Source organism: Erythrolamprus reginae, chromosome Z, assembly GCF_031021105.1.
Source record: "Erythrolamprus reginae isolate rEryReg1 chromosome Z, rEryReg1.hap1, whole genome shotgun sequence".
In the NCBI taxonomy this organism is placed as follows: domain Eukaryota; kingdom Metazoa; phylum Chordata; class Lepidosauria; order Squamata; family Dipsadidae; genus Erythrolamprus; species Erythrolamprus reginae.
The window spans coordinates 34,317,328-34,340,785 of record NC_091963.1 but is presented as its reverse complement, the minus strand read 5'-3'; the positions used below and the strand labels follow the sequence as shown (position 1 = coordinate 34,340,785).

Sequence of the window (23,458 nt, the reverse complement as noted above, 5' to 3'; positions counted from 1 at the left end):
GACAAAGAGCATAGGAAGACAATAAGCAAGCAAAACATTTTTTTGCATTTGATTTGAGAGGAAAAATATATAACATAAATCTGGCTCTAATTTTAGAAGGTTATTTTTAATACTAGCATCTTTCATCACAGCATGGAGATAGAGCAGAGCTGTTACCCCTTCCTCTTCAAGCAAACTAATGTGTAAATATATTTATAGGGGAGCTTGCAATTTCAGCTTCATGTGTTTAAAACATGAAGAGGAATAATCTGTTTTACAGTGCAGGTAAGGGTCATGAATCTACAGAATATTCAATAGTGTACATAAGTGCACTGGTGTGCCTTTCGTCCCCTGTCCAATTGTCTTTCCTTTCTCTCACTTATCATATATATTTTCTTTCTTTCATATATCCTCTCCTCTAAGTTCACTTTTACCCTTATATTACTACATGTCTATTTTTCTTCCTATGTATTTGTGTATTGGACAAATGAATTAAAAAAAATAGATTTGATAAACATTTTTTTTAAAAAAACCTTATGTTTTTAAAACTGGCCATTAGGAAAACAAAAATGCCATATAAATTCAGAATACAGTCTATCTAAAACTATTGATTGATTTCACAAGATCACCCATCTCTACTTACTCTTGCACCCATGAGTCCAGGTTCTCCATGACGACCTGTGTCACCACTGGGACCTTTAGCACCAGCAGGGCCAGAAGCACCACGATTGCCAGCTAAGCCCTACAAAAGAAGAAGTTGGCGTTAGGACATAATGCCAGATAGCCACTGGCTGACTTTATGGGGTATGGTAGAGGGGAGTTTATTTGTAACTTATTGTAATTTTTTTTTTGTTGAAAACTTACTATACCACCAGCTCTGCCATCAGAACCTGGGAGACCACGAGATCCTGGAACACCCTATGAAAGAAACCACAACTTTTGATCAGAACTGGAAAAAGATTTTAGTAAATATATAAGCCATTAGTATTTACATTGGAATGTATGAAGGATACATCTTAGTTCAGTGGTAAGAGAGTCATTATCAAAGATCCAAAAGGTTATTTTTCCTGCACTTTATCATTTAATTTGAACTCAGCATGAAATGGAAAAGTGAGTCTTTTTAAGACTCAGCTTTCAGTATCTTTATGGACTATAGCACACCAAAATTTAAAGAGCCAAAACTTTTCTGTGGTATGAAAGTTACAATTTCAGCATCATAAGTAGGTCTGTATATCTATTATTTCTTTTCATGCATTATTTGTGCATAGATATTGCTTCTTTTCTCAGAATCGATTCAGGACACTAAAACTAATTGCTGATAAATAAAATCACATAATAATTCATTCCTAAGGCTGTGACGGTTTGCACAGGACTATTCCTAAGGCTGTGACTATTCCTAAGGCTGTGACGATTATGCACAGGACTATTAAAAAGTAAAAATAAATACACTATGGCATTCACAAGAGTTTAACACACAGCTTATTATCCCAATTCTTTTATTTTATTGTCTGTATTTTTCCTTTAGTATCTGGGACTTTTCCATTAGAAACCTGGTCCTGGGCCTAAACTGAATCTTGTTGGACCAAATCCAGCAATTACATGTTCATGTAAAACCCACATTTTATATATAAAAGAAAAAGCTTTCGTCTGGTGGGTGCCTTTAGGTTGGAATTGGCAGTGCAAAGTGGAGGTCTTTCCTCATTTCCTTATTACAATCACGGTAAGATCAGAGGTGGGTTCTTAGTGATTCTAACTAATTCTTCAGGACCATGAGCTGGTTCTCTTGGAGCTGGTCTGTGGGCACCGCCATCTTGGATTTTGCTTCTGCAGATGCGCAGAAACTAACTTTTTGATTGCAATTTTTGTGCAAAGCATGCCTGTGCACCCAGCGTGACCCTGAGCAAACCAGCAGCAAAACAACCCAGAACCCACCCCTGAATAAGATGAAATAGAGGTCACCCGCTGACCTCCATTATCAGAAAGCGAACTGAACGCAGATCTTTCTAGGAATGTTTTACTAAACCTTAACCACCCCACAATTCTGGGAGGTTTTTCCAATGATCTATTTAAATTTGTAACTACTAGGAGACTAAATATGTTTTTCATAAAGGGTGTGCACTGTAGAATGTTTACTATTGATTTTTCAAAATGTTTTTAGAGCATTATTTTTACGGTATGCAAGAGACTTACTCTTAAACCTGCAGATCCTGGCATACCAGAAGATCCTGCTTCACCGTTGGAACCCTTTTTGCCTTCTTCACCAGATGGACCAGCAGGACCAGTTGGGCCAGCAGAACCCTGTGGGTAGTAAAGAAAGCAGAAAAGTCACCAGCTTGTTAACCCAACTCAAATGGATGAAAATTCATTCTGAAATTAAATATATTTTATCTTGTTAAAATACTCACAGGCTCACCCTTGTTACCAGTCTCTCCCTTGGATCCAGCGGGACCAGGTTCACCCTAGAACCAAACAGGACAAGATATCAGAGAAGAGCACTTATTTTTCAAGAAGAACTGTAATGGAAAAAGCTAAGTTTAAAAATAATGCATTAAGATGCTCGTCTATAGAAATCAAGTTGATTCTAGTTTTGGATTACTGCTTGGATTTTAAGGGAGTGGGCCAAAGCAGGCATCTTTAAACAAATATTCTCTGCTCTCACCTAATCATTTTAGCAAAATTATATTTCATTATACTTTGATTTATGGGAATTTCAGTCCAGGCTTTGAAAATATACTCATTCAGAGATCAGAAGAAAGAGATGAGTTGTGGGTAAAATAAGAAAAGTTGTTTATACATATAGCATGACAGATAATTTGGATTTGTAGGAGACTACAAATTTAGGTAGGACGCGCTAAATATGAGTTCAGCCAGAAATGAACAACATGACTGTGGGATCCCTTTAAATTTTCACAATTTAATGATAACTATATAAGCTTACCATATGGACTTAAAATTTTAAATTGTAGACAAATCTTGGTGGAAAATAGGATGCTTATACATTATGCATTTAGAACAGGTTTAAGCCACAATAACCTAATAGAGGAGACTGTTTTCACTATATACCATTATTGTACATAATCAAGTAGTTAGTTGTGAACTTGTTTTCACTATATATCACAATTGCGTATAATTAAATGGTCAGTTGTGAACTTGATTATAGTAGCTAATTCAAACATAGAGAAACAGCTACAATGCTTGCTTCATAAAATAGTTGGAAAGAGTGGTGCAAAACCTCATGATTTCTAAGTTTAATAAATTATATATTTTAAAACTTTTTAAAGCGATGCAGACATATTAAATCTAGATTCAGAATATTAAGAATACTGAAAATCTGTGAACTGGGAACCATTTATACAGAAGATGAGTACAGGCTTAGATAGTAGATGCAAGTCTAATAGCCAATTAAAACATGCAGTATTAAAACTGGACACATTAGGCTTTGAAAAAGCAGCAAATAAAAAAAAGGTTTAAGTGAATTTAAGGTAACTTACAGCAAGTCCTCTTGCACCAGCTGCGCCGGATGCACCAGTTGGACCAGGTATACCGCGAGGACCAGGCAGGCCGGGAGCACCAGCTACACCAGGAAGACCCTGTCCAAAAAGAAAGGAGAAAAAGGAAACCACTTTACAATTCTAGGATTGTCTCTGCAACCCAAGAGTGATTTTCCCCCTAAGGAAATACATTGATTTCAATACAACCATACGTACAGTAGCGCCTTTAGCACCAGAAAGGCCATTGGCACCAGGGTTACCCTAAAAGAGGGAAAAATATATATGTAATTAATTGGTTTTACAAAAGTATTGGGTTGTGATTTTGTATTTGTTGGATGCAATTTATTCAACTAAAGCTACTCCCAATATCCATACTGGCTGGGAATTTTTAATATTCTTGAAACTGGAAATAGTTACTCTAAAATAGTATTTCACCACCTCAGCAACTTTAAGGCATGTGGACTTCCCAGAATTCCCCAGCCACATTTATAATATTAATGGCAGAGATTACGTGTAACTTACAGCAGGGCCAACAGGTCCAGCAGAACCAGGGAGTCCAATATCACCACGGGGACCAGCAGGTCCACTTGGACCAACATTTCCAGAAGAACCGACTTCACCCTATCAGAAAGAGAACAACAGCTAATCAGTTTTCAAAGACAGGATAGCAGTGTTAGACAGATGTGGTTTTAGTGCAAATTAGTGATAACTCATTTGCACTAACCTCAGTTTAAATTATAGGCACAGTTCTACTACTGACTTTAAAATCCAATTCAAGCACCTCAATTTGATCAAATGCCCAATGCTGCATAAATCTATTTCTTCACAGTATGTCCCATAATCAGAGTTTTCAATGGGGCACTGTTTACAGGCATCATCATGATTTTGTCCAACATCAGTAGCATTTATTTTTATCTGATGGAGCATTGCTATTCTAAAAATATTTGCTAGAATTGAGGCATTGTTGTTATAGTTTAGAGGACAGTTTAAAAGGTATTTATTTCTCAGATCATTTAATGTCACTATCTACACATTTTCTTTTATACCCATGGGATTTTCTGTTTACAAAATTCTTGAAATTTAGTAAAATTCTTAAGGGAGTGGGTAAAATTTAAGTGCTTTAAATCTATAAATCAGTAGAGTGTATCAGTGGCACTATCACATGTTATAAATATCACAATTGTTATAAATTAGTAGCTATTGTCAATTCAAAACTATATGGCTTCTGCTTGAAAGTTGTTTGTTTTTGATGTACTATGTTGTATCTTAGGATCTAATAGAACAGAAAGTTTTTCTAGATATTTTCTTATTCTGAAGCTTGTTCATACCTTGGGTCCGGGAGCACCAGGGAATCCAGAAGGACCAGCACCACCAATAGGGCCCTGCAAGATAAAAATACAAAAAGCAAATGATTAAACATTTACAAGAACAGAAAACAGAAATTAAGTCTGGTACATTTAATGGAGTAGCTAAAATATACTTTATGTCACTCCATTTAATGGAACGGCATAAATATTTCTGATGAAATAATAATTCACTTGCATGAACATAGGAAAGAAAAAATGTGAGAAGAAAAAATTGTAAGAGAATAAATGTGTTCTGAAATCATTTCAGAATATTTTTGAAGCAGGTGCAGCAGTGCTGAAATTGTCAGCCTCTTGAAGCTTTTGAAAAATTTGTGGCTTAAAAAAAATCGAGCTTTATACCTACTAAAATATCATGGATTCAGGGGTGGGCTGCTAGCCGGAACGCTAAATTGGGCTTGCCACGGCGGCTCATGAGTGCTCGCGGGGCCAGTTCGATTTTGCTTCTGCACTTGTGGAGATATCAAAATTGTGCACGGAACCACAGGTGTGCCCATGTTTTGGTGATATTTTTTTGCTTCTGTGCATGCCGAAACACAGGTGCACCTGCGGCTCCGTGTGCAATTTTGCTATCTCCACAGGTGCAGAAGCAAACACCTACAAGCACTCATGAACCGTGGCAGCGAGCCCGTTTAGTGTTCCGGCTAGAGCCCACCCTTGCATGGATTGCAATATCATGGAATATCAGGAAACCATAGTCTCCCTCAAGATTCACTACAATATATTTTGAACTCCTAACAGAGTTGGAGTTCCTGCTTTTACTGCAGGTTTCTTTCTGGGGACCATATAACCACTTAGATGTCTGGTTATATTTATTTATTTATTTGAATTTGTATGCCGCCCAACTCCCAAGGGACTCTAGATGATAGAATAAATATATTAAACTAAAATCCATATTGGGAAAGTCATGCAAAGCTAGTGGTGTGTTAAGAGTTTCTATAAAAAATGTAATGTACCTGCTTAAAAATTAAGATATCTTTTATAAATATCAAAGTATGGTTGTTTCTCAACTTATCTAAGAAGAAAACATGCCATTTTAGCTGAACAGACTATAGAGATTTCCTAAGAACAGGACTTGATAATGTTTTATTTCCAAAAAGCCAAAAAATAATATCTGTCTTAAACTGTGTCAATTCAAAATGCCATTTTATCACTTTTTAAATATGACTTTCATTATTTTATGAATATTATAAAAATGAAAATCTTTGATATGCATTTGGAAATAACTGAAAATTGCTTTGAAAAGTCCCTGTTATGGCACTGAATTTTTAAAAAAGGAAGAGGGGAAGAGGTGAAACAGATTACAGAGAAAGGCCCAGAGAGAATTCACTGATTGCATCATTCAAAGTAAGAGCATGTTTGATAAAAGATAATTGGACTTACAGCAGGACCGACAGGGCCATTGCTTCCATCACTACCGCGAGCACCCTAAAGAAAAAAAATATATATACATTTTATATTCCTGGTATAAAATAAAATAATTATACACGCAAGGAAAATACCCTGTTGCACGGGGAGAATATAACTTACCACAGCACCGGGAGCACCAACTCTTCCTCTTTCACCAGGAAGACCACGGGCACCCTGAAAGCAAATTACACGCAAATAATTTAATAAGGCATAGTTCATGCATAAGAAAATGTATCATGAAGTGTGTTTAATTTTATTGGCTATTATTACTGGGGGCAATACAATTGAGATGAATAAATGGTGCTTTAGAATATTTGATAAATGTGATCTTTTACGCAAGCTATAAAAGAGAAAACACTTACAGCTTGTCCTGGGGTACCATTTTCACCAGGGGCACCAGATTCACCCTGTAAAAGAACAAATATGAACTTGTGAACATTTGCTATGGATATATTTGAAAAAATGTTAGAAAAGTTAGGCTGATGCTTCTAAAATGTAATGCAAAATGGAATCATCATCTTCAATCATCATCAATCATTATCTCATTTCTTTGGGAATGACTCAATAATAATGGGTAATAATAGTGGGTAATAATGTCAAAAACACTCTTAACAATCTGGTTCACTGTACAACCAACCACACACTTAACAATATTAACATTAAATGAAGATTTTTATTATGATATTTAATTATATATTTTCAAACTCTAAAAAAATGGACACAATAAATATTGGCTCTTGTCCAGACAAATCAGTCGACCTAGAGTTTCCTAGCAATTGGAATGAACCACATTCCAATTCAGTCGTATGCATGTAAATGAGATATTTGTTTTGTATGTTTTACTGGCTGAAAGTTAAATATCACATCTGATTGAATAGATTAGTTCTCAACACAGTTTAGTTGGTAGAAGTTAATAGATAGTGATGTTATCCAATCTTTTTGTCTGAGGGATATTGAACTGATAAGGTATATTTTACAAGCATGAGATCTTGCTAGAGCTTCTCTACAACTAAAATTCTCCTATCCATTTCAATAAAGAAACAAAATATATAACATAAGATGGATCTACACATAGCCATCACTACATGTTCCCATAATTCAAATACATACCTAATTTATTAGAGGGGCCTGATTTTAATCTGCTTCAGTTTTTAAGCTTTCAGTCAAAGCACTATTTGTTTTAACTTGGAAAGAAGTCTTTTTAATAGATTTACAAAGGTGTAATATAATTTAGGGAAAAACCAGGATATATTTTAAAAGTAATGTCTAGGGAAACGTGATATGTTGTATAATTAAGTCTGATACCCCAGGCCAATACTTAGTCTTGGGATCAATACATTCCAAATTATATTTGCACCCTCACTCTGTTTCCTAAACAAAATGGAGAAAGAACTGAATAAATTAATGAATATGATTACTTGCCATAAAAGAGATCCAAAATATTTTATTCTCTGATTCTCCGCTTGCAAGATGTTTGCCTCTTAATCTCAAAATCAAGTGGTAACCCGTTTATAACAACTTCTAAAGAACAGTCTTATTCTTGCTTTTTTGTTTCTTACTATGTAATTCTCATTCTGCATCGATCTATTCAGAGAATTCATTTGGATTTATTCTAAAGAAAGTAAATAAATGATTGCAACACTATGTGTATATTTGTTGGAACTGTAAAATTTTTGATGGCCTTTATTTTTTAAAAATGGGTTTGGGGCTAAAATCTCTAACATTTTCTGTGTCTTTTTGTGCTTTGTACCTTGACCTTACAGGTCTCCAGTACATATTCTCAGAAACAATTTATAGTATTTATATTACCTTGTTACCGGCAGAACCAGGTTCTCCTTTGCGGCCATCCAAACCGTTGTGTCCCTGTTATGGAGAAACATTGACTTTTATGTAATATAAATAAAAAATCTGGAACAATATTTTAAAATGATAAGACATTCAAAGAGAGAAGCTTCACATGCTTTTAGATCAGAGGTCCCCTTTAAGTCCTCCAGGCTTAAAGTTGGCAACTTTAAGCCTGGAGGACCAACTTCCAGCATTCCCCAGCCAGCAAAGTCCTTCTGCTTTAGATAACAGCTCCCTTCAACTTAATTTCATAATTCCTCTGTTTGTCCCTTTCTTTCTTCTCCCCCGGATGAATGAATTGAATTTTATAAAAAGTATTGGCACTACCATTTCCTGTATTCCTCTCTTTCCAAGACAGCTGTTCAGAATGGATTGCTGATACCTCACTGAACTCTTTGTTGACATTATTAGGAAACTAGTGCTTAAAACATTATCCTGCTAGTGTAGCTAAGAGTGATTCAGAACCAATGGCTATGGATAGTTCTGATCTTTATGAACACTATTGCTTCAGACAGGTGCAGGGAATAGGACAAATGCTAATTCTTTTGTTAATAACAAAGGCTGCACTTCATAGTTACAGTAAATATATCACTTTCTGTATATTTGATGATTCTCCTATTCTAATTTCTTACAGCAGTTCATCTGTAGAAGACCATCTTCTATAAATGTGCTCTAAAACGTTGGGAGTTACTTGCATCTCTGAAGAACAGTTGCACATATTATCTTCTAAGGTGTCACCATTTTAATAAGTCTCTATAAAACACTCACCCTTATTCCTTTGAATCCAGGCAGGCCAGGGGTTCCAGGAAAGCCTCGAGCACCCTTGAAAATAACACAGGAGAATTGCCTTAATTTGTATACATAACTTGTTTACACGACATGTAAAACAGTTATTAAGAGACCAGTTAGGAAACTGATCTATCTGAACATGTAGCATAAGACCTTCAGGATCCTGGTTTACAGATCGAGTATCTTATCAAATGAGGTTGAAAAATGTCTGGGATTTTATGGAGTTAACAATGCAAATATAAGCATGTTGATCAGAATGCTGATCCAATCTCTTTATTGTCTGAGATAAGATGTTGGATAACTATTTGTCTGAAGTAGTGTAGGTTTTTTTGCCTAAGCAGGGGGTTGGACTAGAAGACTTCCAAGGTCTCCTCCAATTCTGTTGTTATGGTGGTTGTGGTTGTTGTTGTTGTGACTGCTGCTGCTGTTGCTGTTGTTATGTCAAACACTGTTGTTTAGCTTACTTCTGATACGTTGCATAGAAACATGGAGGCTGTGAGTTCAAGAAACTTTCTTAGCTTTTTTGAATTAAAATAACTATGCATATAATTAGAAAGGGGTGCCTTCCTTTCCAGAAGTATTTTTTGAAGTCTCCAACTATACTGAGTTGCTCTACAGGCAATATTGCTAGATCCAATGTATGAACATTGATCAGCATTTCTGCAATAAGAACTTTAATTCTAGCCACACAGAGAAAGTGACAGATGGATAGTGAGTGGGCCACGTTTCATTTCCTGCCTACATATCAAACCATTTATCTGTTTTATTGAGACAGTCAATGGTCCATTCAAGTGTGAGTATCATCTGTGTAAAATTGCCCAGACCCAAGCGGAACTATTTTTAAAAAATTTCATCCAATACTGTCTGAAGAAGGTGGGATTTTATTCCTTTACGTGGAATAATGAGGAACATCAGAAAATTAAGCAAAACTTTGTAGATTAAAAGAATGTATTCTACTGAGATATTGTCTCTCTTCTTCATAAAGATACTTTTAGCTGTTAATTATGCTTACAGACTTGAAATATTGGGACATTCCTTCTGGATGGACTTTGGCTTTCTTAAACCTCCCCACCACCCAGAGGTGGGTTCCTCCTCTTTCACGCTGATTCTATAGAACCAGTAGCAAACTGCTAGTAATGTCGCGGACCTGGTTCTGTCAGGTTCCGCCATCTTATTTAAAAAAAATTATTCTGTGCATGCACGGAAGCCAAGTTTCCGGCACTGTGCGTACACCGCCATCTTGTTTTCAGCTTTTTTGGGGGGGGGAGGTTACAAATTTTTGGCACTATGCATGCCATGCTGTGCAAGAAGAAGCGAACTGGCAGTGAGGTAAGTTAGAACCCACTCCTGCCACTACCACCCCAATCAGTGTAGACATTAAGTCATTCTGAATGGAAATTCTGAAAGTTAGAGTTGAACATAATTCAAAGGCATCGAAGAAAATTGTCTTTGGACAAAACTGTTCTAGAATTCGTGTCATTATATGCAATCTTGAATTTAGCTATAAATAAACTTTATTTCACTCCCAAATGTAATATTCACCTGAGCTCCAAGAACACCTCTCTCTCCAGATCTTCCAGGTTTTCCAGGATGACCCTAAGAAGGAGACAAAAATTGAATTTTTTAATGTGAAAATTAATTAAATCTGCATTTAAGAATATAAAGTGGTCCATCTATTACTTAGTTTGTTCCCAACAGCCAACCAAATGCTCAAGATAGTTGCTAATATCCCAGCAGATGCTTTTTAGTGCCATTGACTTCCATGAATTGGTCCAAACAAGTTTTGTTGTTTGTTTCTAGGTTTTAAGAGGCATAATTTTTATTTCTTCAATGTAAGTGCAAAATTTCCATTAATTTTTTTTGTATGTTTTGAGATTATTCTGAATATTTTCCATAATACTATAATCAAGCACATTATAAAATACAGTTAGTGAAAATCATGGCTTGTGTTCATGAATACTTACATCTTCACCAGATTTTCCAGGAGGACCCATTGGACCACGAGAACCTTGAGGTCCCTAGTAATTTTAAAAAAATTGAAACAAGATAAGGCGAATTAAGAAATGTCACTCTCTTTTTCCTGTGTTTGAATGATGACTTAATTACATCAAATTCATAATTCTGAATCCTTTCTCCCTAAGATGGTTTCTAGATTTTGTGAGAGCGTAGCTCCTCATTATATAGTCCAATTTTCCATATTCTTCATTTAAAACCATTCTTCAATTAATACAAGACAATACAATGTAATTACTCTAGCTTCCTTTCTAGCAGGGTCTCATTTCTCACAGGATATCTTACATAATTCATATTTGAAAAAAAATTCATAAATTCCTGCAAAACAATGAGCAGTAGACTAAGAACACTGTCAAAAGGGGTCTGTTGTGAATTAAATGAAACTGATATTTAATAATTGGAATCATTCTTATAGTAGGACACGATGTTACTTACTGCTTGACCAGGCTCGCCAGGTTCACCTGAAGGTCCTTGGAAGCCAGGAGAACCCTAGAATAGAAAGAAGGCATGCTATTCAATATTTGTGAGAAAAAGCAAAGTACACATCCCTCTACAACAAAGATACCTGAACAATAGTTTGAACAGATTCAACCAGTAAACACTGGGTTCAGTGACCCCATGATGATTTTTGGAAAACCTCTAATGATCAAGCTGTGACTAATGCAGAGTTATTGGAATCAGATTATTATGATTATTATTTATTAAATTTATATACTGCCCCTTTGAAGGCTTGAGCAATTCTTGAGTGGTTGAGATTGCTCTCTTCCCCACCACCTTCCTAGCAGAAGAAATAGGTGATCAAGAAACACTGATAATAAAGCAGAATGCAACTAATCTGTTCGGACAGAAGGAACACTCCAAATTATTCATACAATTTAACTGAAATGCCAAGAATTCATATTCAGGAGGCTGTGACTAGGCTTCATATTGTATTAAGCCATGATTTGTTTTCATCACATTTTGTGATTCATACTGCTGCTAGTTTACAAACCCCATGGCTAAATTTGTATCGTGATAAACTACGCTAAGGATGAGTAAATAGTATTAACCCAACCATTACATACTTTATCCTTCCTAGGAATATTTAAGCTTAAATGGGGAAGTAGACAAAATAGAATAATCAAACAAGGAAGGATATGTTTTTCTACTATGGCAGAAAATTTAGAAAAATTCAGTCATAATATTTGACCATGAATTGAGGGTTATAATATGGAACTAGCCAATGTGGAACACTACAGGTAACAGAGTCATTCATATTTGCTACTCATGATTTTGACATCTCTAGTTTATGAAACTCCTTTCCTATCAATAGGAATGATCACAGTATACTTACAGGGGGTCCATTGGTTCCAGGTGGGCCTCTAGGTCCCATTAATCCCTGAAAAAAGAGTATTTAAAAGGTCAAATTCATATAAAACAAGACACTGTATAATCTCTCATGAAATATATAGTAGTAGTAGTAGTAGTAGTAGTAGTAGTAGTAGTAGTAGTAATAATAATAATAATGATAATAATAATAATTATTATTAGTATTAGTATTATTAATTAGATTTGTATGCCGCCCCTCTCCGAAGACTCGAGGCGACTCACAACAACAATAACAATACAATATAATACAAATCTAATATTAAAAAGAACAAGTTAAAACCCATTATTACTAAAAACAATCAATACTACACAATCATACCACACTCAAATAATTTGCCTAAAGCTGAACTATGAAGAAATAGTATTATTGGCATTAAAAATAATAATGAAGGTGATATCTGAAGATTATTGGATTTGAGATCCAACATAACTGAAGACTTTGCTTACTGTAATCAATGAGTCCATTTTTTAAAAAAGCAAATATTGGCTTACTCTTTCTGTGTAATAATTTGCCTAAAGCTGAACTATGAAGAAATAGTATTATTGGCATTAAAAATAATAATGAAGGTGATATCTGAAGATTATTGGATTTGAGATCCAACATAACTGAAGACTTTGTTTACTGTAATCAATGAGTCCATTTTTTAAAAAAGCAAATATTGGCTTACTCTTTCTGTGTAATAGACTGTTAATACAGTATTGATGAAAATATGTTTAATGGTCTATTTAATTTGAATTTAAGCACTACACTATTTTTGATTAGAGGAGAATTAACATTTGTATTTAGTTTGGCTTTGCCTAAAAAAAATAAAAAATCCTTTTTGCTACCATGGTATTTTTGCATAATTCTCTGTTGTTTTTGCTACTGTGACAGTCTACCTTACTGCTTTTGAAGAATGAAAGTTTTTAATGGGAGACACAGTTTTTGAGATCACAAATTATACACTTTGAGCTGGATTAGATATGTATGGATCCCAGCCGATCTCACTATGTTAGAAATTCAAATCAACAGCAAGTGTTCTGTTTTCTAATGGTTCTTGTCATGCATGGTATGACCTTGTCAAGCTTGAGACAAAGCATAGAAAACTGAAGTGTAACAGCAACCTCAGGAGATGTCTTGTAATTTTACACATATAATTCAGTAAACTGACAAAAATATTTCCTTTTATTTCATCTTTACCTAGAAGACTTTAATAATTGGCTTGGTATCTGTCTTAAATATAATTTTTGTAACTGGCCCAAAGTCTTTTGAAATTTTGTTTTTTGTTTTTAAAAAATCAACAAAATTCGTCTCCCCTTTTCCTTTTCTAGCTGATCTGCCTCTAATATATTTTGCTGAATGAATAAAAAAATAGAATGGTCTCCTAATCAGCCTGTAACTAGGAAGTCCTATTGCTTGGAGCATCTTGTGATTTTCATCATTGGGGTTTGACAATATTGAGAATACACCATAATTGGAAGGGACTCTTCAACTTGAGTAACAGATGCTGCTGATAGACCAAAATGCCTTCTTTTGTCCATAGCCCCATGGAATTTTTGAATATTCTCTAAAATTGAGAATTGGAAAATAATGCACGCTAAAACCTGTTTGGCATATATAATAATGGGTGCAGCCCACTCCTTTCTCATTCTGCCCTTTTAGTTTAAGAAAGTAACCACTTTTATTTATCGTATGTATGAAAAAGGCTTCTTGAATATAGTTTCTCTTATCCAGGAACCTTGGTTATATTTCCTAACAATTACAATGTGGCCTGGATCTGAACATTAATTAAAAGAGTAACATTTTCAGTCCAGCTTCCTTTCTTTCTCCTTCTTCCTTGGTTTCCCCAAATGTTTTTATGACATTGGAGTGGGCTGTCCAAACAATGTGCCAGGGAAGAGAAGCTACTCAGAAACCTCACTCTGAGGTGAGATAATATAAGAATGTTTCGCACATACTCCTTGCCATAACAGTTTCCAGTGTTTCCAGTTCCCTAGGGATGCTAATTTTAATGGACACAATTAACTGGAAGGAGAAAAGCATTAATATTCTCTCTCTTTTTCTCCAGAGGGCCATGCTTCCTATTATGTCTCTTGTTCTATAGATGGAGCCGATGTTATTTTGGGACAATATTCATTTATATGAGGTTTCTTTTTTATTTTGCCTTTATATTCCTCATTCTATTTCCCCCATAACAACACTATCAGGAGTGGGTCTGAGAGAAAGTAGCTGACCCAAAGTCCCCTAGCTGGCTTACAGGCAAAAGGCAAGAGTTAAAATCATTGTTTCCTGACTTATAGCTTAGTCCTTAATTGCTAGATAAAACTGGCTCCAAATATAATGGAATAGATAACACAAACTTTTAAAGAGTTAAATATATTATCTTAATCTTCAATGAGATCCAAGACCAAAGAGGAGAGGGGCGGCATACAAATCCAAATAATAAATAAATAAATAAAGGTCATATCTGCTGATGCATTTTACTATATAAAAGGCCATCCAGTGGAATATATAACTCAGTCTTTCCCAATAAATAACAAGAATTGTGGTTTGTTCTTGAAGTTCTCTAAGCTTGTTAGGCATTGGTTACCTAGTTTTGTAATGAAACATCTGCAGGAAAACAACCAAGTTCAGAGAACATGAAGAATTTTCTCCATTGGAAGAATGTTATAATACTATAGGCAACAGATTTCACCTAACAATGTCATCCCAAAATATGTAGACAAAGGGGATGGGTGAAGTTTATAAACTAATGCAGATTTCCTTGTCTTTTGCCTTCTAAATGATTGGGGGGATTATGTGGGGATTTTGAGAGTCCTGATGCATACGAAGGCCACTTAATTGGGAAAATATATGTCTATAAACTCTGTATGTGTTTCCAATTGCAACTTATAGTATTACTACGAATTCTAGAATATGACTATGTAATAAATGACATCACCACTGAATATGCCATATCATATTTTGGTAAGATAACTTGGCTGGCTAATTTGTAAGGTTAATTATATATTCTAATATATTAGGACATTTCTTTAATTTGATGATCTAATTCATTGGAACATTTCTTTAAACATATGTTTGAAAGAAAACAAAAAATATCTGTAAATAAACTACTAAGTATGAGGAAAGTTGAAGACAACTGGTAACTGTTTGATCATTATTCAAAAGCTTACTTATTGCAAACTCAAACACTACATATGTCTTTCTGGTTAAATAAGTTCAGATAGCATTAAGTATAGGGCATGATTCTAAGCGAAGTTATTCACTTTTTCTGAATTGCATATTTTTAGGCAAAATTGGCTTCCTGCTTTGGGGGTCCTTTGGTATAATATCCTTTCCTAATCTGGAAGAAGTGAAATATGTACATTGAAAATTCACTTAGGCTGATTCTAGATGGATATTCTTTGCAAACTGGAAATAAACTATCCAATTCCATTGAATTTTGAAGCTGTTCCTGCCTAGTAATGCTCTAGGGTTTGTTTGTCTAGAACCTTTATCTCTCAAGCAAATATTATTTTTCTGACATTGTTAAGGGCTGCGTTTTCTCATAATGTCATGTGTTTGTAACATATAAGAAGAGAAATGCAGTATTAGAAATTGGTATCAACACTATTTCAATATTTGGAACACTTATGAAGGTGGGAATCTTTTAATAATGGGATGCAAAGATAGTTCATTGATTCACAGTGAGCAGAAGCAGTATATGTATGGTTTCACAATACAGTGTTCCCTCGATTTTCGCGGGTTCGAACTTCGCGAAACGTCTATACCACGGTTTTTCAAAAATATTAATTAAAAAATACTTCGCGGTTTTCCCCCCATACCACGGTTTTTCCCAATGACATCATATGTCATTGCCAAACTTTCATCTGCCTTTAAAAAACATTTTTTAAAAAATAAACTTTAATAAATAAACATGGTGAGTAATAATCTAAATGGTTGCTAAGGGAATGGGGAATTGTAATGTAGGGGTTTCAAGTGTTAAGGGAAGGCTTGGGATACTGTTCATAGCCAAAAATAGTGTATTTACTTCCGCATCTCTACTTCGCGGAAATTCGACTTTCGCGGGCGGTCTCGGAACGCATCCCCTGCGAAAATCGAGGGAACACTGTATTTCTAAATAGATTTTTGTAGTTTTCTGTAAATTCAGCTGTTGAATACCACAATTATACAAATGATTGCTCTGTGATACTTATTACTTTTTGTAGAAATCTACTGTACATATAGCCAAGAACAGTTTGGGTTTTAATGGTATTTGAAAAGCCAAAATGGGCTCCTTAGTTCACTAATATAATTTGTTGGGTTGCACCACATAGTGAAAATGCAATACTGGGAAACCTTGTTGCAGATTTCATTTTGCTTTGTTGGAAGTGCCTACTGATACAATTTGGGTATGTGTGAAATGAAACATTTGCTTACCATAGGTCCAGATCCCATATCGGCTGATTTGGACATGTCATATTGAGCAGCAAAGTTCTGTAAATATGTAAGAACAGATGTTAACATAATTAAGAAAAGCTATTTTGGAAATACTAAACTGGCATTAATTGTACCACAAGTCCTTTATACTTATTTTAATGTATATTAAGTGTAATTACATGGGAAAAAGAATGACAACTTCATCTTCCCTAATGGTGTTACATTACATTATTATGAGCATCATCATAAATATTAAATTACTTTCTGGGTTTATCAAATGGATTATCAAATGGCTCTTCCAGTGTTGGAGCATTTACAACTTCTGAAGAAAAGTTGTTCCACTGATTAATTGTTCTATAAGGAAATTTCTCTTTAGTTCTAGATTAAAGAACAGTTGTTCTTTAAATGTTTCTAAGTTACCTGAATCAAATCTATGTGTGAAAAGATGCATTTAAATGTATACTTCCTGATTTTAAAAGAAGTTACAAAAGAAGTATTTTGTTACTTCTTTGGTATTATATAAATATCCTTATAAATATGTGATGCATTGTTGGTAAAATAAAAAGTTGGAAGCCTTACTCCGGCAACACCAGGAGGTCCAGGGGGCCCTTGAAGACCTTCTGGGCCATCTTCACCATCTTTGCCTGGTGGACCTGCTGGACCCTAGGGGAAAAAATATATTACAGTATTCAGTAAACAACCAAAACTGAAAACAACAACTAGGGGAGACTTTATAGACTTTGCTCACCACAAAACTCCTGTCCCTTAGCTTCATAACCTTTGTAAGTTACAAACACTCAAACTTCATGGTATATTATACTTCAAGGAAACTGGAAGATTAGGCATGACTTTTTACCAGTAAATCATACTAAGATCAATGGTATGTATCTACCAAGTAAATGAGTGTAACTGCTTAACTGAATCCCCAGAGCCATAATGACGACCCTATAGCATGCATATCATAGATGGCACATGGAGCCATATCGGGGGGCACATGAGATGTTGTCCTATGTCAGCACAAGCATGCAGGTGTGTGCTGGCCAGCTGACATTTGGTCTTCTTTTGGCTGTTTTCATTCTCACCAAGCTTCAGGGAAGACATCTGAAGCCAGGAGATGGCAAAAAATGGCCCAACTTCATTTCCAAACTTTCGGTTGACCCACTGGCCCATTTTTCATTGTCCCCAAGCTCCATTGTGAGGCCTATGTGCATGATGGGGGACAGTGGGGTGAGTGCACATGCACAGGGGAAGGGCATGGGTTTGAGCATGTATGCACGCTAGTGTGCACGAAAACACTCTTTTGGCATGCGAGGTAAAAAAGGTTTGCCATCACTGCCCTAGAGGCTTTAGCATATGGATAATTTTATGTGGGCATTTGATATGACTTAAAGCTTAGGTGTGTGTCTCAAACCTAGGATGGTTTATGGCAAGGCATAAGAAAAAGAAACATTCCCACTATCTGGGAAAGTTTTGTTATCAATCTTTTCCAGCTACATTTGTTTTACACTTCCCACAATTCCCAGGCAATGGGACAAAAGGAAAATGCTGTAGGAATTTGAAATATATAATTTGAGCTCATTTGGTGTCTATTACTTTAGAAACTAGACATTAGACATTAGAAGACACTAGACTAGACTAGAGTAGAGTGCCTTCCGTTCCCTGTCCTATAGTCTCTCCTATATCTCGTATTTCTTCTCTACTATATCCTCTATAACCTTCATTGTGTATCATTGTGTATTGGGCAAAATAAATAAATAAATAAATAAGCTGGAATAATTATGAAAATTACACCTGAAGATCTCATGATAAACATTCTAATAAACTTTAACTATCATGACATAGGAAAATGAGCCAGCTCTTTATATGCTTTTAACCCTGCATTTATTCCTGTCTCACTTAAGAGGAAGATAATTTATCTCTTAGATATTTGAGCAAATTGGCCTGCTCTCACAAAATCATAGATATTTCATCCACAACAGTGCATGTGTTCTTTGACTTATGAGAACAAGTGATCCAAAATTTGTATTATGAAGTGAGATACTTGTTAAGTTAATTTTGTCCTGTTATGACCATTCCTTTCACAGTTATTAAGTGAATCACTAGAGCTGTTAAACTGATAACATGGTTGTTAAGTGAATCTGGCTTCCCCATTGACTTTGTTTTTTAGAAGGTCATAAAAGGGCACTTCTACCATCATGAGTCAGTTGCCAATCGCCTGAATTTTCATCACGTGACCATGGGCGGCTACAATGGTCGTAAGTGTGAAAAATAGTCATATGCAGTGATGGGCTACCAAAATTTTTACTACCACACTGTGGGCATGGCTTATGCAGGACAACCTGCATTTTCTTTCAACATCTTTCAGTGCAAATTGGGTGCTCTGGGGTGGAGCTCCATTTTTGCTACTCCACTACATCCCCCCCCTTCCAGGTAGCAGCCCACCCCTGGTCATAAGTCACATTTTTCAGTGCCTTGGAAACTTTGAACAGTCTTTAAGTGAACAGTTGGAAGTTGAGGACTGCTTATATGAATTTTATTTTCCATTGATAAAGCTCATAGCTAATAAAAATAGATATGTGTATTCTCTTAATATTATTTTGTTATTTTAACAAAAACCTATGAAAACATTTAATCAAATATTGACTTCTCTTTCATGATGTTTGCCACAACAAATAGAGATTATATATTGACAGACTGAAGATTTGTTTTATAATTACAGTATTATTTTCTAATAAATGTGTACATTGATATGGACCTTAATAATATCACATTTATAGAACTTAATAGACTTCTGCATATCTATGAACATTGTCCAACTTTTATTCCAAAAGCAGAGGCTGAATGTATACAAAAATTCTCTTAAACTAACCAAGACCTAAAGTAGAACTTAACAAATATCATGGTATTGTCTGATAGACTAAAAGTGACTTACAAAATAAGACTATAGTGTTTTCAGATCCTTAGCAACTTATGCTGCAGCTTTGCAGTATCTGCACTGCATAGGTCTGGACTGCTTTGAAAGACTTTCCACTAGACTGTTAGTTTTAACACTGAGATAACTTCCAGAATCAGATGTCTGGAAGACTTGGGAAATATGTCTACTTTTACAGTTAGTATTTAAAGAAAGAAACTCATCAGGGCAAAAAAAATGTGGAATGGAAGGCTAAGACACTTCCATAGTACATTGTCATTGTTAAATATATTCTGATGGGACCAATTTAGTTAAGTGCATGTTCCAGCTTGAAAAAGTTTGGTAACACCTATTCTTAAACTTGGAGGGGAAATAGTAATTGTCAAGTTTCTTCTGGGCTATTGTTTGGTAGATTGTATAGTATGAATACAAATATTATTAGCTTACACTCATTAATATTCAATGTTAGCTAATTAATATTATGAAGGAAGAACATACCATAAGTGATTCTAGACTAATAGCTAGAATTCTGTGCTAATTAGGAATTATGGGAGCTGCACTCTTATTACATATGAAAGGTACTGAATTTAGGGTGATTGATCTTGAAGGCCTAGACATATTAGCTTCTCATGTTGTATCAGTCACATTTAACATTGCATGTAACAAATAATGCACCTATATACTGGATATATACCAGTATCATACTATAGTTGAAAGCCATGCACAACACACACACAAACACACACACACAACACACACACACAGAGTTATTGATTAAAATTGTATGTGTGATTCAGTGTATGACGAAGAACTACTCTCTTAATTTGTTGTTTTACAATATGAAGTTGTATTCTGTACATAAATCAATAGCCAAATAGGAATAAAACTCCTATTTTACTTGCTAGTGGCTATGGGAGTCAAAAACATGAGAAGACTATCATGTATAGGCGGACTGGCTTAAAAAATACATCACAGAGATGAGCTACAATCTGGTTTGGAGAAGCAAAATTAGACTGTAGTCTTACAGTGTCTCCCAAATTACTATGGTATCTATGTTAATAATACTGCAACTATATTAAAACCACAGAATCTCAAGGGGAAAAAGCAACCGCTTTAAATTGAATTAGTTGTGAACAACAGTTGATAATATTAGCATACTAATATTCACTGTGGCTGGCAGAAGCTGCTGTCAAAAGTTTTATATGTGACTTTTTTCAGTCATAATGGGGATGCCACTAATAGGTCATGACAATCTTCTGTATATAATGCATTTTGACCTTAGGAACTTTATGGATGTATGCTAAAGAAAAGTGAGACTTTGTCACCGTAACTTGTGAATTCTGTAGCAATAGTTTTAGTAATTTTTGTATTTAAAATGTATCTAATTCTTTTATATTTTTGTTAAATTATAACAAACAGAAATCTTCCCCATAGGTAGAAATAATTTGCAAGTGCAGTTTTGATAAAAACTATTTGAAAAATCCTGGCCATTGATATAGGATTTGTGAATAATAAAGTTGTGTCATTGACTTTTCAAACTATAAAATTAAGACATCTGCTGTTCCAATTCTGAAATAAAATTGAATATTCCTTCCAGATCTCTATGTGTTTTCCTAAATTATACCTGTTTTCCCTAATAAATTCATTTTAATCTACACAGAAAAGCTGTGTTTAAGTGACTTTGGATAAGAAAATATACAATCATACAAATATATATTTCCATGTAACAAGAATTAATGGGAAGGGCGGTATTAGCTACAGGTGTTAGCTAAAAGACAGGTGGCCAAAACAGGTGTTTAGATAGACCAAGATCCTTATTTTAGTGCCATAAAAAATCCTCAGTGAAGGGGACTATGCTATCAATATAGCATTGATCCAATTCTGTTGATTTCAAACTGCCAAGATATTTAAAGCACGTGTACATATATGTATGTATGTATATATGTATACATACATACATACATACATACATACATACATACATACATATATACATGCATGATTAAGACTCAGTTTTGGAAAACTGAATCAAATGCAAAATTAATACTGTCATTCTAGGGATTACTTTAGGGCAGATTATTATATTTTTTTCATATTTGAATCAAAACGATTCAGCTGTTATACAGTCAAAAGAATATAATGTTTACCCTGTCTCCTTGTGGCCCTCTATCTCCTCTTGGACCCTGAAAAGAACATAAATAAATTTTTTTAAATTAGAAATGAACCTTCAAATAATTATTTACAGAATAATACAGTATTAATAATAACCATCTGATATTAAACATAAAATAGATTAAAAAGCTACTCTCTTAGTATTACTAAAGATAGTTTTCAATCTATCAAGAGAAGACTTAATTCAAGAATCAGGTTAACAAACTAATAGATTACTTATATTTTTTTGTAAAAAAAAAGTGAATGGAGATGTATAATGCATATGAGTAAAACTCTACATTTTTTACTAGGAAGTGCTGATCATTAGACATTTGGTGTTCATTTACTGCATATTTAATCTTCAAAGAAACTGAATATATTCCTTAGAAATATTTTTAAATCATTAAATTAATGGTATTGGTGTTGGTAGTTTAAATGATAAATTATATGCTTGTAGTTCCAGCTATGCTTCATTTATTGTTGGATACTAATACATCAGAAATTCCACTCTTAATGCTGGAGCATAGTTTCAATGAATAATGTTTTTATCAACAATTGTTTGAGAGAAATCACATGAGCCTAAATATGAATCTCAATAGTAGCCTAACAGAATAAAAGATTTGGAAGCTACCTTGGAAGGTTATCTAATCCCATCCCCTGCACAAGAAGGAGACCCTATCCCATTTCAGATACAGTCTAGTCTCTTCTTGAAAAGCTCCAGTAATGGGGAACCCACACGTTTTGAAAGCAAACAGTTTTTAAGTATACTCATTTAAATAGATTCATTCAAAATTAAACATATTTGCTTCCAAATTCGGATTCTGTGTTTAGATTGACTTTAAACTGCTTTCAGTCTAACTTTGTAAATTAAAAAGGCTCATTTGTATCAATTCAACTTTTCTTTATCAATTGCCCTTTTAATCTAATCTATAATTCTTATATAAGAAGTTTTAAAAATAGCTTACCCTCCGTACTTCCGTTGCCTAGAAATAAATAAAAATAAATTTAAGGAAAAGAAATTAAATTATTAATGTTCCATTCTAGGTGTTAGAATTAATCATTATTATATACTAAGAAGCCTAATCCATTTCAGATTCAGAAAGGTAGAAAAAGTAAGTTAGTGTCGCAAAAGTTAGGTATTATTAAAAAGCATACCTGAATTCATTCATGCTTTACAATCCTAGACCAAAATCGAGCAAGGAATATCAGAAACTGCTGAGCATGCAATGTGACTCTTGCATTCACCTATGAAAGTACTTTTTTTTAATGATAAGGACAGCCCACTAGGAAATTAGGGGTGGGTATATTTGGGTCAATACCCATGAAACCTAGTAATTAGCTTACCCGTGCACGTTGTGTAAACATTAGTTAGTAAATGGTCATGCTCCCCCTCTAAAAAGAGATTATCTGGTTTTGCTATGTTATGCTCTATGGTATTTTAATATAATTATACTGACCTCATTTACATCTGGGGGGAAAAAACAAGAAATAGATAATTAATATTAATTTTCAAATTGTTTTGCATTTGAAGTCCTTTATTTTACACTGTTACAAGCTTTATTGTAAAAAATACAAATTTGTCATGTCTTTTTTTTTTTAGCAAAAGCTTATTTAGAATTTTTTTTGCAGTTTATTGCTGATAAAGGATTTTGATTCAATTGATATGTTTAATAAAATGTATTATAACACCAAAAGTTATGTTTGAAACTCCATGGAAACTTGTGGATGGATCCTGAGT

The 23,458-nt window shown here is 34.5% G+C and overlaps 1 protein-coding gene across 1 annotated transcript in view; it reads right to left on the bottom strand.

The window, feature by feature from the left end:
• The window catches only part of COL1A2 (collagen type I alpha 2 chain), a 56,885-nt gene extending 33,703 nt beyond the window's left edge, over positions 1-23,182 (bottom strand). The window contains exons 1-22 of the mRNA XM_070729123.1: positions 23,178-23,182; positions 22,686-22,703; positions 21,717-21,752; positions 17,238-17,321; positions 16,659-16,715; positions 12,225-12,269; positions 11,327-11,380; positions 10,843-10,896; positions 10,421-10,474; positions 8,858-8,911; positions 8,054-8,107; positions 6,607-6,651; positions 6,365-6,418; positions 6,218-6,262; positions 4,799-4,852; positions 3,993-4,091; positions 3,687-3,731; positions 3,471-3,569; positions 2,385-2,438; positions 2,170-2,277; positions 844-897; positions 623-721 (exon numbers count right to left, since the gene is read on the bottom strand). Coding sequence (XP_070585224.1) covers positions 623-721; positions 844-897; positions 2,170-2,277; positions 2,385-2,438; positions 3,471-3,569; positions 3,687-3,731; positions 3,993-4,091; positions 4,799-4,852; positions 6,218-6,262; positions 6,365-6,418; positions 6,607-6,651; positions 8,054-8,107; positions 8,858-8,911; positions 10,421-10,474; positions 10,843-10,896; positions 11,327-11,380; positions 12,225-12,269; positions 16,659-16,694 — 1,107 coding nt within the window. The 5' untranslated portion in view covers positions 16,695-16,715; positions 17,238-17,321; positions 21,717-21,752; positions 22,686-22,703; positions 23,178-23,182. The remainder of the gene's footprint in view (positions 1-622; positions 722-843; positions 898-2,169; positions 2,278-2,384; positions 2,439-3,470; positions 3,570-3,686; positions 3,732-3,992; positions 4,092-4,798; positions 4,853-6,217; positions 6,263-6,364; positions 6,419-6,606; positions 6,652-8,053; positions 8,108-8,857; positions 8,912-10,420; positions 10,475-10,842; positions 10,897-11,326; positions 11,381-12,224; positions 12,270-16,658; positions 16,716-17,237; positions 17,322-21,716; positions 21,753-22,685; positions 22,704-23,177) is intronic.
• Positions 23,183-23,458: the final 276 nt, after the last annotated feature.